Consider the following 19391-nt stretch of genomic DNA (forward strand, 5'->3'; position numbering starts at 1 on the left):
CTACGTTAAGTTACAGTTCGCTATGCAATACATGCAGGCGAAAATAAGTGAACACGAACGCCCTTACCGCTTTTTATGGAAACAGAGCATTTGTACTTGTGAAAGTAAGAATATTTCAGAGATGGACGCAGAAAATAATCTAGAAACTCCAGAGCAGGAGATTGAGCTTTTGGAAGATGATTTTGTAGAGGTGGTCGATTTAGATGGTGACGATGAGACAGAAGAAGGTACGACTATGATGTCGGTGAAGTTAAATGCTCGCACGTGTTTTTCCAGCTTGTTTGTACATGTATAAATTCCCAAATTTGCTGGAAGATCTAACATCTCCCTCTCTTTCCTGCTCCTTCAAACCAAGAATCTCACTTGAAATAGATTTTTGAACTCAAAACATCAACCGCATGATTGGCGAACGTTAAAACTCCTAAGGCCCCTGCACATTTGCTCGTAGCGTCCGGTATTGCATTAAAGTAACACTCTTAGCTGATAAGTTTGTATTTTCTCATTATCTTGTTTCTCTGCTGGACGATCTCCCTAATATTGTTAGGAGAGATCATTTGTTAATCACCTCTGGCACTGTAAGGTTACTCAAGGTGCTAGCTTTCTTGTTCATGTAAACAGCCTTCTTGTTTAACCAACCCCCTCCCCCCTCCACTTTCCCCCCTCACCCATCCCCCCTCCCCCGTCCCCCTCCCTATCCCCCTCCCCTGTTCCCTGTCCTCCATCCCCCCTTCCCTTCTTCCTCAGCTGGGTTATATTCAGATTAAATTGTCATTTTTGTATAACAATTTTCAGTTGAATGTTTTAGATTATTTTGAATGTCTAATAATTTTTTGCTGTTGTTTTTCTGGACCTGTGATAGTCTAGGAAGCTTGCACCAGCTCCTCGACCAATCACAAGCAAAAAAAAAAAACAGCTGTGATGTGATCAAGTAATTTTCCCAGCCCTTCAGGCAACTCACAAATTTTTACACTTAGTTCTTGTTAGTTCCTTGTTGTATTTTCCTTTATTCTGGTGGGCTGTTTTCAGATCAGTTTGATGTTTGGCCCTTTTTAGCCCGCATGCATTTTGTTTAATTCCCTTCCTACAGCAACTTGGAGTATTATTCTAAACAACTGACATTGTATTGAACTGGCTTCAAAATCTTCTTTTACAAAATGTTATTTCCAGAGGGACTTGCTGTTGGAATGGAAGATGTTGGTTTCACAGACGACATGAATGATCAAGATGGTGAAAATGTTGGCATGACTGAAAAGGACAATGCAGACTTGTGCTTTCAAAAGCATACAGGTGAATATTACAGTTTTTAAACTGCTAAGCAAATTGTTACAGCCATTATGTCTGGCTGTCAGTATGACAAAGTGGCTTCAATCATGTCTTGATATTGTCAAAAGAGGCTTTAATTGTAGTTTTTGCTTAAGGAGTTTTCAACTGACTTTTGGTAAATAAATACTTTTCATCCTTAGCCTCTGTCTTCTCCGTGGCAATTGAACCAGTTAATAGTTCAGTGGTAGTTTCTGGAGGGGAAGATGACAAGGCTTACATTTGGCAAATAACAGATGGACAGACACTTCTGGAGTGCCATGGTAAATAGAAAATCTTGTAATTCGATGGAACTAAACTTCATGGATTAATTGTTAATTTTTTTGTTAAATGTTAGTATAATTTTAGGCACCGTCAGACTTTCTTTCACAAAGTTACACCAGGTTAAAAAAAGCTTATTTCAATACTCCAATGTACAGCAAGTTACAAGTTGAAAACCATGAATAAAAGTCAACAAACATGAATGTCTGTAATATGAAAAAAATCATCAGAAGCCCTCTCATTGTGATTAATTTGCGTGCATGTGTGTGTTAGCCAGTTAAGTATAGCTTGGTATTATTTATGCCTGCAATGTTCCAACCGTATCTTGTTGCAGTTTGCATCCTGTATTCTGGGTTAAACCTTAAATAAGACTCAACATACCTGTGGCTTGATTCACATTGCTTGTTTGAGCAAAGACATGTAGAGTTATCAGTTCAGTGTGTAGTGGCAAATCCACAATTTATTTAAAAACTCCAAACAATCGAGATCGCTTGTACAATTTGATTATGCAGGAGCTTTAGGGAATCTGCAGTAAGTCAAGCTGATGAAAACTACAACAGAAAAAACGTGTTGACTCATTTTCTCCTCGTGTTTTTGCTCTGAGCCCGTTACACCTTATAGGAAAGGCCTCCTAACACTACAACAAGAAATCTTTTTAAAAAATGAAAATATTCAATAAAAGTAACAACACAGTGAAAGGGTAAGAAGCTGATTTCTTGCCAATGATTTCATGTTCTTAGAGAGCCCAGCATTGATTTAAATAGAGTTTTGTTACCCTAATTAATCATCATGTTGTTTCTTGAATTTATTTAGTGTGTGGTGTTATGATATTTTTTCCCAACTCTATCTTCCTTAGGTCATAAAGATTCTGTGACATGCACAGCTTTCAGTCATGATGGTAAATTTGTTGCCACAGGTGATATGAGTGGCTTTATTATTGTCTGGGATGTTGTTACGAAAAAGGAAGTTTGGAACTTTGAAGCAACAGACTTAGAGGTGAGATATAAAAGATGCCAGAGTATAAGTATGGTAGGTTTGAATTAATTTTACAACTCTTTGGCATATGGTTGTGGTGACCAAACTTTTTAGAACTAACTTTCAGTAGGCCACCTTTTTTTCAAATGAATAGAAAGTGATTAAAAAAATGATAGCGGTTAAACTAAAAAAAGTGTTGTTGTAAGCTAGTTAAAAGTTGGTTTGATGTTGAAGTTCAGTTTTATTTATGGCCGCCTTGAGAAAAGCTCAGTAAACTTGTCTGAACAGTGCACTCTCCCATCAACTTACATATCACTGTATACTGGCAATGGAACAATAGACAATAAAACTGTTTTCAAGTTTATTTTCATATTTGTGTTTTAATAGTAACAGCAAACCATCTTATTTTTTTTTCAAAACCTATCTTCCTTTTTTTTGTTCTTCAATCTGCTAGTACATCTGAACCCTGACCCTAACCCTAAACCTTATCCCTAACCCCAAACCTAATTGTTAACTTTAACCCTAACCCTAGATCTAATCCTCTGATTGACTAACTGACAGAATCAGGCTAATTGCAGAGAAGATCTTGCTCTCTCAGATTGTGATATCCTTATCTTCACAAAACCCAATATCTCTATCATTCATATTAACAAAGATTTAGTAATACATAGACAGGTAAAAACGAGCAATATAATATCCCGACATTTCAGCAACTTCATCATGCCATTATCAAGGGTACAAATACTTTAGCACGGATAGAATCCGTTTGCATGTTCAAACTCAGTGTTAATTGTTTGATGTAAAGCATCTCGTTGACAAGACAATCGAGTTTGTTCATGCACTTCTTGAGAACTTTGAAACAGCTAAGAAGTCCTCAGGGACAGCACCTGCGTGGTCGTTGTCGTAGTGCTTGCGTAGTGAAGATGACGTGCTCTTATGGCTATCCACGCAGGCATATAAATGCCCGTGTGTGTAACCAACATAGCTCCCTGTAGCGCACAGGTTACATTTAAATTGGTACACTACGCACTGTTGATTAACCAGCTGTGGTTTGGTCTCACATTCTTTATTGTCTTGGCCAATTTTCCGACTGACAAATATGGGCTGGATTGTGGTTTGGAGCTTAATGCTAAGGTCTTTCAACTGTGTCTTAACAATGTTAGCGGAGTCTTGGTCTGGGTTACATCATTTTTTGCCAATCTTCCCAACACCTGCAATGGCTGCTGGTCAGCAACTCTCGAGTTAATAAAGGTGTTAATGGCGGAGTTGATAAGGTGGTGAGGGTAGTCCAAATGTGAGAGTAAATACTTCAAGTGCTCACACTCCTCAGAAAAATAAAGCCATGAAGAGGACAAACAGTATGCAGGATCGAGCATAGTTGTTAATAAGTTCCATTTGTACCAGTTGTCAACGTAACTCTGGTAGTGGACAAGTAAACCAGTACTGGTTTAGAGCCTACTTATACAGGTTTACCCATCCACTACCAGAGTTACATTGACAACCGGTACAAACGGAACTTATTAACAACTATGCTCGATCGCGTGTACCGTTTGTCCTCTTCATGGCTTTATTTTTCTGAGGAGTGTGAGTGCTTGAAGTATTTATTCTCACGTTTGGACTACCCTCACCACCTTATCAAATCCGCCATTAACACCTTTATTAACTCGAGAGTTGCTGACCAGCAGCCATTGCAAGCGTTGGGAAGATTGGCAAAAAATGATGTAACCTGAGTAGTAGTACCCTTCAAGGACCAAGACTCTGCTAACATTGTTAAGATGCAGTTGAAAGACCTTAGCATTAAGCTCCAAACCACAATCCAGCCCGTATTTTTCAGTTGGAAAATTGGCCAAGACCTTAAAGAATGTGAGACCAAACCACAGTTGGTTAATCAACAGTGCGTAGTGTACCAATTTAAATGTAACCTGTGCGATACAGGGAGCTATGTTGGTTACACACGCGGGCATTTATATGCCTGCGTGGATAGCCATAAGAGCATGTCATCTTCACTACACAAGCACTACGACAACGACCACACAGGTGTTGTCCCTGAGGACCTTCTTAGCTGTTTCAAAGTTCTCAAGAAGTGCATGAACAAATCCAATTGTCTTGTCAAAGAGATACTTTACATCAAACAATTAACACCGAGTTTGAACGTGCAAACGGATTCTATCCGTGCTAAAGTATTTGTGTAGCTACCTCCCCTATGCAAATTAGTTGTAACTCTTCAACTCGCACTTGTTAATTTTATTTTCATTTGTACCCTTGATAATGGTGTCATGAAGTCGCCGAAACATTGGGATATTACATCGCTCGTTTTCTACCTGTTTATGTATCTGTCATTATTATCAATAAAAAAAGAGTTAGTTACCCCATAGCAAGTGAAAAAAATATTGTGGTGCAAAGTTACCCAGGTTAAAAAATTGCACCTAGTGAAAAATTAAATTTACCTTAGAAAAAAAATTACCTGCAACATATATTTTCAGTGGCTAGAATGGCATAATGAAGCAAATGTACTTCTAGCCGGTACAGCAGATGGTAATGTGTGGATGTGGAAAATTCCTGGCTCATATTGCAAAACATTCCAAGGTCATGGATGCCGATCGACATGTGGAATATTTATGAAAGATGGTAATTAAAATAAAAGCTCACCAGAGCAATTTTCAGTTTAGGATCAGAAGTAATCTGGGATTTTTTTGTTTTCCTCTACTCTTCCCTTTTGTTTACCAATTAGATTGATTTCTCTGCATTTCAAGCAATTTGCTTTTTAGTTCTTTTTCTGTTTAAATGAGCTGTATGTGACACACTGGTGGCCAATAGCTGACCTCTCGTGTCCGCCTTTCAACCTCAAGAACATATTCTCTTGATGAAACACTTCAGATTAAAACATTCACAAGTAATTGCAAGAGAATGTAAGTTGCAATTTCCAAAAATAAAAAATTCTGCTCCATTGTGCAAACTTTTTGGAATAGTGATCATTTGGCTTTTTAGAAAATGAAATAATTGTCAGTAATGCTTCATGTTTTGTTGGAAATTTGTCATAGGTAAAAGAGCAAGTGTTGGATATGAGGATGGCACCTTAAAACTCTGGGACTTAAGACAAGGAATGCATACTTTTCATCTATCAGGTAAAAATCAACAGGATTCAGCTTCTGTCATAAGTTGGTGATCATTTTGATCATATCTTAACATTAATTTGCACACTATAACTAATAAAATTATTATTAAAATTATTGTTCAGCAGAGAAAGGGTGAGGAGAAACAAGTTTCTAATCATTGCTAAGGGTTAGACTAGGGTTAAAGCCCCTTGAGTTCTAAATAAAATGTTCAGCAGGTGAACAACTTGGTTAGTTCTGTTTCTTTAGATGGCACAGCTCACCAAGGATCCGTAACATGTATAGATGGACACAGAGATAATGTTCTTGTGGCAACAGGATCAGAGGACTCCACAGTCAAAATAGTCAACACAAACAGTGGGAAGGTAAGAAATTCTGACTGTTATTTTCTTTTTCTTTAAATTGTTTTAGATATAGTTGCAGGGCTCAAGTGTTACTCATGGCTTCTTTCTCCAGACCTTGATTTACTAATAATACGTGTTGAATAATTAAATACCCTGGAAGAAATTTATACAGCAACCATTTCCTAGTTTTGAGTGAAATTGAATGTGTAAGTTACCAGTAACAGCTCGGTTAAGATGTGTGGATTGATTCGATTTTCAATGTTTTCTTAAAGGTTTCTGCAAAGTTTTTTTAATACCTGGTATATTTGAACTGTACAGGTCCCAGTCTTGCATGTAATCCAATGAAACAACATGGTATCTTTGATAACCTGACTCTCTTCAGATTCTTATTTAAAAGTATGTTTCTGAGCCAAGTGGCCTATCAGGCTGGTGCTTAACTCTGGTTTCTGTAGCATAAAGTGACTAAGAGTATTTCTACTCTCCCCTGGATGGGATACTAGTCTATTTCAGGGTTACCCCTCAAGCATTAAATTCTAGTCCATGGCTAGGTTACCCCCCCTCCCCCACTGCATTAAATTTGCTGATACCCATTAATAAACACCTAGGTTAAGAAAGGCTCTGTTAGAGTTTAGTGTCTTGCCTAAGAACACGACACAATGTCTCTGGCCAGGACTCAAATCCTGGACCACTTAATCTGGACTCAAGCGCACCAACCCCGCCTGGCCACAATTCTTATTTGCCTTCCACTTCTATATTGATTACATGCATACCCCAAGTCATGCTTACCTATGGACAGCCCTTGAGGTACTCTGAGAGTTTAGGATCTAGTCTAAGAACATAGCTTATTGACCATGGCTATAGATTTTTCAGCAAGAATCCAGCAAGCTGGCCTGAAGAGAGTCAAGAGTAGCTTGCAAAATGAGGCAACTTTTGTTATGTTGTTGTCACATTTGATCTAATTATATTGTCAAACTGGTTTTTCCTCAGGTACTGAGTACATTGGCTGCAGGTTTTCAATCCGAGAATGACAGTGACCCACCACCTTCCATTGAAGCTGTTGGATTTTCACCACAGTAAGGATTTGAATTATCCAAAGTATCCATGACTTAGAAGTGCTGGTTTGAGTTTTAACTTACAGAAAAAACCACTTGAACCAAAAAATAATTTATGTTCTTTAAAAATTGTTGTGGCTACTGCTGTCACTGTGTTGATCAACACAGTCTTTGTCATAGCTGTCATCATCATTTTTATTATTATTAGATGATTCAAAATTTAATCATAACTGGCAAGAAGGAAGGGGGAGTCCTGATCCTGTTTCTTGCACAAATTTACAAAAACTCGACATGCATATGATGTACTTCAACTCACAGACCAGTATTTGATGTTATGAATTAAAAGGGAAGACTTAATTTCTTATCTTACCTTGTCTTTCTTCAAAAATCATGTGTCATGTATTAATTTTGGTCTTAATCATATGTCACACTTATTGTACCAAGTGATTATTGCAAGTTGCTTTTCAGTGGTTTATTTTGTGTTTATCACGACTTGTCCACAGGCAACCCATGCTAGCTACAGCATCGTTGAGTGGGGTCCTAGGGGTGTGGGATCTTTCTTCATACAGGCTTCGACAAGAATGTAAACATCCAGTGAGTAGAATGATTTCTTATTCTTTAACTACAAAGATCCAATTTGTAATTCTCCTTACTGACTTCCATGCATTTTGTTGTAAATTGGATGGAAGAATTTAATATTGTCTAAAAATAGCACCCTACAGCAGATGAGCTTGTCTTGATCTGAGAAAAACAAACTCTGTTTTCACTTACAGGGAGGGATAGTGAGATTGAAGTGGGATTCTGTGACGCCTCTAATATACACTGGATGTCTGGATGGTGTGGTGCGACTGTGGGACAGTAGATCAGGAAACTGTGAGCGAGAGTGGTATGGTCACAGTGGGGAAATACTGGATCTCGCTGTGGCCAGGTAATACAATCCCTTTTTTTCACACATTGTGTTTCCGCACACCCTTCCTTGGCATTTATGTCTCATTTGATAATGTGAAAGGGCTCAACACTGATGGTAGCCAACTAGCCACAGGCTACTAGAAATTTAGTTTTGGCTAGTGGTTTTTGATTTGCATCAGCCAATTTGGCTAGTAAACTAACTGAAATTGTCATAACATCTAAGTTGTCACTAGACACTTGGTTAGTAAGTTGAAAAGTTAGTGTCCAGCCCTGATGTAAGATTATTTTAACAGACAACTCTGCTCGTGGGTTAAGAATTGTGTGGACATAGTTGAAATCAGTTCACACCAAGAACTTACCCTTTGCACCCTAAAAACAGTATGCATGGTTGGACAAAAACTCTCAAAAAAATACTGATATTTTTTGGAACGCACTTAAAACACTCTGTTGCTAATACTTCACTGGAATGGGGAGAAAATGTGGCTCACAATATATATATGAGTATGGTAATTATCGAAGGTGATAAAAGCTGCAAAGACGCGAAAACTAAGCTAAGAAAAAATGAAAACCATGAGCAAAGACAATTATGTAATAAGTTGTAATCCTGGTGCCTGTAAAAGTTGTTATTGTCGTTGTCACATAATATATGTGACCTGGTGTCATTCTTTGTCAATAACTCCAGAAAAACTGATCATTTTGTTTGCAATTGTCATTTGTGTTCATTTTTTTTCTAAGGCAACACTTAGTCTTTTCAACCATGCATATTCTCTGTACTGTTCTCTATACATTTCCTAAGGTGCTGACAAGGAGAATTTGTTTAACAATCAAGAGCTTATTCAGTTGGTGATTATTTCCTTTATTCTCCTGACCCTAATGTGTGATTCAGGGGTGATATTGTAAGGAGAAATTAAATTCTAATCCCTCTTGGAGGTCAAAGGGTTAAAATCTTTTGCACATCAACTGCTCTTTCTTGTAGCCATGGGTTAGAATATCGGAATGCAATGGAACACAAACTTGACTCTGGCCTAAAATCTGAAGTTTCTCCTTTTTCTGGGACAAAAATACAGGAGCTCTTTAGTCTAGACTATCGTTTTAGAGAAACCACTGACTACCTCCTAACACTTTTCATGTTGAAAAAGTATGAATGAAATGCTTTATTACACGACTCGGGAAGTCAGAGGGCCAATAACTAAAATCAACCAATCAAAATGCTCTATTGCCGGTCCAATATTCTCTAAGTATTGGACCGGGCACTGTCCCAAATGGTCCCGAATGATACCACACTTGTGTCCCTTTGAACTTCAGTTGTATAATAAATCTCTTATTAACGAAGCTTGCTCGGGACCGTACTGGAAGAATATCGGCCCTCGGTCTTTTTTGTACGGACCTTGCTATGCTCGGTCCATACTGTCAAGACCTCGGGCCAATATTCTCCCAGTACGGTCCTCGCGCTTGGTTAATAAGATATATTAATGGAGTCCATAGGGATTGAGATGTTAGAGAAGGAATTGAATGATGTTCTCAACACTTGATATTGTGATGTAACTCTTTATTTTGCAGGGATGGGAGCTTTTTAATAACAGGATCAGGAGACAGTACAGCAAGATTGTTCACAGTACAAACACCTGGAAGATGACAAAAATAAGCTGCATCTCAGCAGAGTTGTAAAATTGAAGCACTGGTATCACCACCCCCCTCAAACCCCCCCCCCCCCCCAAAAAAAAAAAATGTGAATAAATAAATGAAAAAATAATCAATTCTCTGTGAAGAAGTTTGAGAAAAAGAATGTGCAAATACAGACAAGAAAGATTGTTGCAGCTGGTTGACACTTGGCTGTTGCCTGGGTTCCCATACAGGACATTAAAGTTTTTGTGCATGTGCGGTGGCAGCATCTTTGAATGGCGCCATGAGACCACCAAGTTAATACCAAGTTAAGACATCTTAAGAAAACTACGTTCAAGATGCTGGCAGAAACACATGGAATTAAGAAGAAATAACAGACTCTTCAATGCTGGTGATATTAGGGAGATTTTCTGATGCATAATGTTCCACTTTGCTGTGATTATCACCCAACCTTGGCTTAACTGTTTGCTGTATGAAATCAAGGCTGACAGGACTCAAATTTTAGCCTCCCACCGAATGATTGGGCCAAATGATTTGATATACAAATAAGCATGGATACCACAGCTTTATATTCAAATCAATACCATTTACATGTAACACTATCTGACGAGCTGCAGTTTTATTGCAACAGCCAATCAGAGGGAAAAAGAAGGAGAAAAGACTAATATTAATATTGCCATAAAAGTTTGCAATGAAATCTAAGTGTTTTCTTTTCAGGTTTGGATTATGGTTATAAATCTAAGGGGGAGGGAAATTCATATTAAACCAGCAGGAGAATTTCTAACTCCCTTTCACCCTCAAAACAATTGAAATGCACCTGAATGCAAGAAAAAAACAAACAAACAATAAAACAATAAAGAAATAAAAACCTTGGAGGTGTAAACTTCCTGTAACCACAATTTTGTTTTACCCATTCAGTGGAGGTACTTGCACTCTACAACTTCTAACAGTAATGTTTCTTAGAAGATTACACTCCTAATGTAAATTAGTTGTTGATTAACCATACACACCCTAAGATCGGTATCCGTATTCTCCATACTGTTCTCTGAACATTTCCTTTGGTACTAACAAGGAGAATTTGTTTAACAATCAAAGCTTGATTTATTGAAGTTCACACAGCAACCTAGAGGACAATCAGACATGGTTTGATGCTACTCTGGTTTAAAGAGTTAATGAATGTAACCAAAATTATAATTCATTGGCCTAATGTTACGAAACTCCTGACTGGTGCCTCTATTGGGGGTGATCTGATCGTTTCAACACGAGGCCCTTTTATATGCTCACTAATTAGCTGCAAGCTTCTTTGGTTGGTAATTTTTCCTTTATTCTCATGATTAAACAGAATTACTGTAAGAAGAAATTAGACGTTAGTCACTCTAAGGGTTTAAAGCGTGAACTTCAGTTCTACCAATACTCTTACATTGCTAAACACTGTTTGTCCAAAATCCCTAGTTGGTTTTAAAACTGAATTTTATTAACCCTTTCTGCCTAACATCAGTTTCCAAATACATTTCCTTTCATACTGACTAGGAGAATTTGTTTGACAATTTATGCTTCTTTGGTTGGTGAATGATTCAGCAGTTTAACTGTAAAGAGAAATTGGATGTTGGTCACGCACCCTTTAAGGTTTTAAAGGACAAAGTCTGTTTTCTCTGCATGTAAATAACACAGAGTGAAGTGATGGCTGACTTGAAAATGCCCACCTCATGGTTACACTTCTGTGACCCCACACAGGATTTCAGACATGTAACCATAAAGTAGACCTTTGTTGATTTTGTTCCCAATTTTCCATTCTGTGTTTCTTTGGCATTAAACTGCTCTTTCCTCTCACTCTCCTTTGGTTTCCTTTTGTGCTTCCAGCATTCTTTCTCTTTGTTTTGCCTTGATTAGTTCAAGTCTCTTTTTGTCTACATATCTCTTGAGGAAAATAAAAGAGGATATTCCACTTGTGACTATCACAACCCTTTAATCAGAAGAAAAAAATCAATGTCAGTCAAAATTCCTCCTCACCTTCCGATCAATACATAGTGGTGTCAGAAAGGTACATTAATCTTTTCACTTCCAAAATCTAATCTGTAATTCTCCTTATTGTTTTTGTACAATTCTTATCATAGAAAGAGATATTTTCATCTCTTTACAAGCATGGGAGACTTAAATAAATTCCATGAGTCCCCATTAGGAATCAAACCTGAGACTCAGAATTTTTTCCTTTGGCCCATGCTTGTGACAAGATGAAAAACATCTCGATTTCTTTACCAAGCTCAAAATGTACCATCTTTCTTACTCTATTTAGAATTCTTATGATATTAGTTGGGAGAGTTTGGTATTGGATCAACTAATAATCCCGTTTGATATTTTTCTTTATTCTCATTAATATTCTACTTGATATTGTATTGATATTGTAAGGAGAAATTCTGTCTTGGTCACTCCCGGGGTTCAGGAATACTTCATATTCTAGAAAAGGCTTTCAAGAGAGGCTTACTGCGTTCAGGATTGTTTCCAGATTTTATGAATATTAGATACAGCAGACTACTCGGCCTACGCTCAAACTAATCTTATAGGGGTGGAAATGTATAGGGCCAAAGAATGGAATTTGCACCGTAACTTTAACTGGTACATGGAGAAATGCGTAACAATGAAATCATCAGTGAAACAACACAATCCACTGTGAATTTAAGATATGCATTTAGAAAACCGACCTCAAGTAAGTAAGGACAAATTTAACCCGTTCTTGTCTTCTTTCGCGATCAATCCACAAATTTAAAGTAAACTTTGAAATCGAAGCTTAAGTAAATTTAGTCCGAGAAACATTACAATTCCTTACCATCCGATAGCGACCATTCGCATTCCAGATTCATACATTGGAGCCATTTAGCAATCTATAATACTGCTACGCAGAATCACCTTCATCCACTGCTTGTTGTTTTATATGTCCCTCTCTACCGCCATATTGATAGAAGGAAAGGGCCTGGTAAGGAAAGAGCGAAGCCTTACAGAGAAGTACTCCCCATGCCACCCTAACCGCAGGAGTTTGGAGGAGAAACTTCAAACAGGTTTCATCAGATTATCATTAAGATTCTACATTATATTACTTCGTCAACTTAATTCTTACATAGCAGGAGATGGGTGTGAGAAACTGCTTCATCCTTTAAAACCCCTTTCCCTCAGCAAAAGATCTCTCTGCCCATTGTCAGAGAAGTGATCTGCAAACGAGTCAATGAGACAACAAGTAAATAATTTAACAAATTTTATTCCATAACCTACCCCTTTGGGATAATACTATTTAACACGTCAATATAGATTTGTTCCTTCTTTTCTTTTTCTTTATTCATTGTTGGAGTAAAATTTCAGCTTTCTAAGATGCAAATGAAAAAATGCCACACAATTTTGATCTTTACAAAATGTACAATACACCACTGGAAAACTGGATAGGTCTAAAAAACACCACTTTTTAAAGACAAGTAGAACGGGCGGGATAAATTGCTTCAGTTCATTCGTACATCTCTTTACTTAATTGTGCACTGATAGCAGATCTTTTGCTTCTTTCAAGTTTACAACAAGTTCAAAATTTGAATCCCAATCAATCATTAGCCTGATTCAAAATAAGTTTGAGATCAAGGGACGTGTCTCATTGCCCAAGAATCTTGATCACCAAGGAAACCTCTACTTCTTCTACCTCTTTGTTTACTCCAAAAAAAAAGAGTGTCATTTACACTTGCTACTTCAAAATATAGTAAATAGACTGAACATCAACTAAAAGAGAGTAATAACTGCAACTTGAAATAAATATAGTTTTTGCTAAATACAGCCACACAGGGGAATTCCAAAGATTGTGGCACAAACCTTCTAAGCAGTTCTTTCAAAGGGAAGTTTTCCACATATGCTTCCAAAGTAACACTCTTAAAGTGAAATTTCAAGTGTCTTACCGACAAAGAGGACAACGGCAAGTCCTGTAGCATTCATTTGAATGTGAAACACTATGTTTTTGAACTGTAAATTTAAAATTGGAACAAATGTTTACAAAATATTAAACAATAGCACCAGAAAGTTCTGCTCAGTAGCTTTAATTGCCTGATTTTAGACTCAAAGTAATCATTAGGATTCAAGAGCATAAATACAGCAAATACATAAAGCATGTGTAGGATTTTTTTTGCACTAAGTGACTAAAAACATGAACATATTCTTAAGAGAACTTTAAAAGGTTTATAGTTTAATGTATTCTTTGCTCTATTTTCAACTAACTTTAAATTGTTTCATAAAGATAATCTTGGTGTCCAAATACGTGTAGGAAAAAAAAAACCAGTAATAATTGTTGTCTGTACACAAAGAAAGCACTTGTGGATTAAACTGGCCAACTGGAAGAAACTTTAATGTCACTCAAAAGAAAAAAAATCCTACTATTCAAAGCAGGAATGCATGCTACAAATATCTCCTACATCCAATTTGGGAATTATGTAACTTCATTTGGAAACCTGCATCATTAACACCTAATTTATTCCATTCTTTAGCACCACAGGGCTCGACACTAACTTTTCAAGTAACTCACCAAGTAGCTAGTGACATCCTAGATGTTACAACAATTTCAGTTTGTTTACTAGTCAGCTTAGCCAAACTGACTGGTGGAAATTAAAAACCACTAGCCAAAACTGAATTTCTACTAGAGCATTTAGTCTTTGGCTAGGGGGGGCTACTGTTAGTGTCAAGCCCTAAGCCATAACAATAATTAAGTTCTTAAATTTTACCAGTGAGAATTTTTTTGAATGACATAAACTGAGTTATAAGACTTACTTTCTTCAGTTATCTTTTAATATAAAGCATAAATACATATCTACCTAACACTACCCGGCACAGAGTTAATTTTTGGAGAGGAGAAGGAATGGATGGATATAATATAATTTATAAAAAGTAGATATCCCAAAAAAAATGGGAAAATAAGGTTTGACATGATGTGCTCAAAAATGTTCTCCTATTATTACCCCTGGAATTCCATTGTATCTATAAATTAACATTCTAGATTTGACCAAATAAACAGACAAAGGCATGATAGAGACCATCATGGTTAAATAAAAATTTCATTACTGCCAGTCTTTAATGTTAATTTAATCTGATTTATTTTTAAAATCAAATTGAACCCTTTTAAATCTTGAGCATGATAAGCATCCAATTTCTTTGTTCAATACAACTGCTGAATCAAGCATTAATGACATGAGAATAAAGGAAATGGTCTCCACCTTTGGAAGATCTGATTGTTAGACAAATTCTCCCGGTCAGCATCATAGGAAATGTATAATGAACAGTAGGGAGAGTATGGAAACTGATCTTAGGGACTTAGGGTTAAGTTTTATTGACTAGTCTCTGTGGAATGAGAAGCTAAATCTTTTTCTTGGTGCAGGTGTTTGTGTACCTTTCTCCTCGGTCCTCTTTACAGGAACTTTGTAATGAAACTCTCTCAAGAAAATCTTAAGAGTGTTTGGCAGAGGAAGTTCACTGACTCCTTGAAATGTTGTGTGGCTGCAGATCACTGCACGACAGAGATCTTGCAGTGTTACCGGATTGTTCCGATGCAATGGCTTTAGCAAAAGAGGTTCATAGTACATGCACTGCTCCGCGCGAGAGTAATGCTGTAACAGCTGGCAAACACTTGTTGAGTAAAAGGAGTAGTCACTAGGTTTGTCAAAGCTGTACCGGTGTTTCCATTGTTCAATACGTGCATGATAAGTACGAGAGTAGCGACGGAAACTCACAGAGAACAGGTAATGGTATTGGGCACTATCACGCAGCAGAAATGTTCCATCTGGAAGGCCTTCCAACACCTAAAGCAAGAATTTGAGAATCTGGATTACACCTTTTACTGCCATGTGGGATCTAGAGCTAGTTTCTCCATTCTATGTCAACATGATATCACATTGACAGGTGTGAAAATGAAGAAAAATATCACCTAGGAGGATACAATTTCATTTATTAGTAACACCAAATTCTCAAAACTAACATTAGAATAAATGAATGGCAGACAATGAGGAGAATTTCTGTTAGGATTTACCAGCTGTTTACGGCAGCCTATGGAGGCGCAGTGGCCTCATGGTTGGTGCACTTGACTCTGGATCAAGTAGTCCGGGTTCAAACCCTGGCTGGGGACATCATGTTGTGTTCTTAGGCAAGACACTTTACTATCACAGTGCCTCTCTTTGCCCAGGTGTTTAAATGGGTACCGGCAAATCTAATGCTGGGGGGTAACCCTGCGATGGACTGGCATCCCATCCAAGGGGGGGAGTAGAAATACTCCTAGTTGCTTCATGCCAAAGATACTGCAGTTTAGCGCTGGCCTGATGAGCCACTTGACTCGTAAACAGACTTTACCTTTTACCCCACTGCAGCCTATACCACTTACTGCCATCTGTTAAGCTTAAAAACAAGCTCTTGTGTTTGGCTTTTGCCTTATTGCCCCCCTTCAGGCACAGCTACCATCATTGTTGGCCCCTTATAAAAAAAGTTGTCAAAACCCTTACATAATGCGATAAAAGGGTTGTTGTATGTTTCCCATAACCCCTGTTCTCAGATTGTTCATACCAAACTAATATATAACCAGTTACCATTTCAATCTTTTCAGGTTTTGTTTGACAGTTTTCTCATAGTCTTTAATGCAGAGTGGCAATGAAAGAACTCTCTAACCCCTAAGATTGATTTGCATCTAAATTCTCATTACAATGTTGCTGGTGAATCAAGCATTAACATTAGGAGAATCAAGGAGATGATCACTAACAAAAGAAGCCTTGATTAAAAAACAAGTCTTCCTTATCAAAACCATAGGAAATGCTTAGAGGAATTTTGAAGAATACACAGACTGGCATTAGGGTTGAGTAGCTTGCTTAAAAAGCAAGACAGGAGGACCAAAACCACTTGGCTGAAAAGCTCAAAATGAATATTAAGCTAATTTAATGTAGTACGGCAAAGCCAAACTTTGCTGATAAAAATAATTGGATGACGAAAATCAACCCACACATGACGTCTATCAATTCCTTTTACCATCTGTTGCCAGACACCCGCTCAAGTTATTTTAGTTTTTAACAATGCACGTCAGTTGCAAAATTATCAGGAGGAAAAAATTTAAGGATGCAAAAAAAGCCCTGTTAACTGTTCAGTAAACTCAAAACATCCTACCCATATTTTAAAAAAATTCAGTTTGTATAGTCTATACCAATCTAATGAGTAACCATTAACAAACATGTGATATAAATAAAGCTTAGTGTCTCTAGTTCTTTCTAATGGTACCAGCCTCTAAATTCTTTTTTATGGTGGAATGCATTCTAATGCAGTACAAACGTCTTAATCAAAATAAACTTAAATTTCAATAGACAATGACACTTTAAAAGCTAATTCATTTTTTTCCAAACTCAAGGATAAAGCCTTTTAAAATTAATGACATTATGAAATTTGAGCGGCACATTAAGAACGCATCCTGTTTTAAAATACTTTGTTCAAAATTGGATTAGGCTTTCAAGGCACGACAGGTGCCCATATTCACATCTTAAACTATGGCAAAGACATAAATTGGTGCTAAATCGGAAAGACACCTTATCAATATCTTAATAAGGGAAGTCTTTTCCGCACTTTGTAGGAAATGTTTTACTTATGTTTTTTTTTTTTTTCAACACGTCGTAAAACTGTATCTACGCTTAATATGCTTCCATTGGCCGTCAAAACAATGCTCTCTTCCAAAAGACAGAATAATTGACAAGAAAACGAAATATAGCTGGAAACCTTTTAGTTTTTCAAAATGAAATTCACCCTTAGCAAAATAAATCTTTTCAATAAAATCCACGGTCTCGGATATTTCTCAGTTGACATCGTTACTTGGCAAAAGTCTACATAACATCGTACTAATATACGTACACTATTGTTTAGCTAATTAAATTGAAGCTCACCTTTTCAGCTTCAAATCTATTAATTTTTCCCCAGTACCACGGGCAATTCGTGATGGATGCGATATCGTTTATAAGGAAATACTCCAGTTTATGTTGGGCTGCTTTCATACGAGCTTTTTCCTTTCGCCTTCGCTCAAATTCCTCAAGGCTTATAGCACTGGTTTGGTTGCACTCTTGATTAGCTTCACGGGGAAGTGAAGGAGACGTAGAGGATTGAGTTGATGCACTTTCACCATCGTCCACAACTTCTGTATTTGAATCTTCTCTTCGAAACCCCCATGAAAACGAAAATCTCCTTCTCCTCGGAACTTGAAATCTCTCATCGCCCTCGTTCCCAGCTGATCGTGGACCCAGTAAACTAAGTGGTCTCCGGCGTCGGCCTTGAGGATTTGCTCTCCGTTGCAAAGCTTCCGACTCAGCTTTCTCCCTCACCCGTTTCGCTTCTTGTAAACAACGAGCGTAATAGCTTAAGCCATTTTCGTCACGGTAACTCTGACGATTCTTATCAGCGGAAGTTTTATCAGTTTCTTTGGAACTTTTACGACGAGACACTTTTTTCTTCAACCATCGTAAGCTCCGAGAATTCGAAGGCAGCTCTGGATCAAGATCGCTCAAATTCGGACAACTCTTTTCACTGGATGAATTGCAGCTGGAATGGTCCTCTTGAAAATCTGAAGCACAACTGCAAGCAACTGACGAAGTACTTTTAACGTCTTCGGGGACAAAATCTTCGGAGTCGCTTAGTACAACTCTCAACAAGTCGCAATCCAAATCGTCGCTTTCTTTAGCTTCTCTATCGTTACGTTCTCGACGACTTCGACGGCGAGACGACCACGGCCAACCTCCTCCTTCGGCCATAATTTGCTTCTAAGCTAGCAGCTCCTTGTCCATGAGCAGATGTTACTATTTCCCGGTTTAAATTTAGCCCACAGGATGGTTTTAGGCGAACACATCTGTTCAGGGACAATATTCGATGGTTATTTTGTTGCCATCGGATTTTTAGTTCCCAGGGCTTCGGTTTAGATTTAAGTCGAATAGTTGCGAGTCTTCACGAGTATTCGCCGAAGATTTGCGAAGAATGGACGGTGGGCATGCAGCAGGCAATGAGGGACGCGAAAACCTCTCTTTCCTCCAACTTCTTATTTTTCTCTGAGAATAATTGTTCGAGAATAAAATTATAGACATATGTTTGCAACCTTTAAAACAAACCACCCACATGAGACAGCATCAGAAGTTATTATGTACTTATTGACTGCCGTGTGAGCGGGAGGGCCGTACGGGAAAATATTTGGCGGCGAGCGCGACAAGGTCCGTACGTCATCGATCAAATTCTGTCAATAAGCATTTTATCATATAACCATTAAGAGTAGAAAATAGGACGAGACAGACGGGCGAACGCAGGCCAACCACAAAAAAATTTTGCCATAAGAACTTTTAATTTTTTTTTTTTTTTTTTTGAGTAGGAATAAGGAACTCACAATTCATTGAGGAAAGCAATTTTTTTTAACTCTTTTCTTTTTTCCTTTTAGTTTTTGCAACAAAGCCGTGTGAGTGCAGGGCCGTGCAGCTTCTATTCGGACCAGCAGCGCACGTCAACTCGTCCGGCCCTTTTCACGTCAGCTTTCACTTTAGTTTCCACGGGATTGTGCGCGCGGGGTCGTATGGGTCATATGAAAATTCATCTCAACTTTAGAAGTCAGGGATAAAGCGTTCGGGAAAGTAAATGGTTTTCAAGAGTCTTCGCTAAGTTGGAAGATCATAATGCGAAAATTAGTCTTAAGCATGTTAAAAATCCATTGCTGTACGCATAAATTATAGTTAAATCCCAGTTTATAGTCAACTTAGAACCTTTTCCACGCCATCTTCAGCACT

General features: G+C 37.8%; 2 protein-coding genes and 1 pseudogene across 2 annotated transcripts; 2 read left to right on the forward strand and 1 right to left on the reverse strand.

The window, feature by feature from the left end:
- LOC111325685 (angio-associated migratory cell protein) lies at positions 1–9676 on the forward strand. The gene is made up of 11 exons (XM_022929548.2): positions 1–227; positions 1168–1287; positions 1464–1583; positions 2438–2577; positions 5040–5184; positions 5598–5681; positions 5919–6034; positions 7001–7086; positions 7569–7659; positions 7839–7993; positions 9535–9676. Exons 1-11 carry the CDS (start codon positions 23–25, stop codon positions 9608–9610), a joined length of 1338 nt encoding a protein of 445 aa, XP_022785283.2. The 5' UTR covers positions 1–22; the 3' UTR covers positions 9611–9676.
- Positions 4086–5033, forward strand: LOC148716959 (uncharacterized; annotated as a pseudogene).
- Positions 9677–10143: 467 nt separating the features above from the next.
- Positions 10144–18554, reverse strand: LOC111325686 (uncharacterized). Its single transcript, XM_022929549.2, has 4 exons — positions 17520–18554; positions 12710–15410; positions 12422–12565; positions 10144–11560 (listed from the first exon to the last, which is right to left on the reverse strand). The coding sequence occupies exons 1-2, from the start codon at positions 18375–18377 to the stop codon at positions 14946–14948; spliced, it is 1323 nt and encodes a 440-aa protein (XP_022785284.2). The 5' UTR covers positions 18378–18554; the 3' UTR covers positions 10144–11560; positions 12422–12565; positions 12710–14945.
- Between the last annotated feature and the right edge of the window lie 837 nt (positions 18555–19391).

The sequence above is a fragment of the Stylophora pistillata genome, chromosome 14, assembly GCF_964205215.1.
Source record: "Stylophora pistillata chromosome 14, jaStyPist1.2, whole genome shotgun sequence".
NCBI classification, from domain to species: Eukaryota; Metazoa; Cnidaria; class Anthozoa; order Scleractinia; family Pocilloporidae; genus Stylophora; species Stylophora pistillata.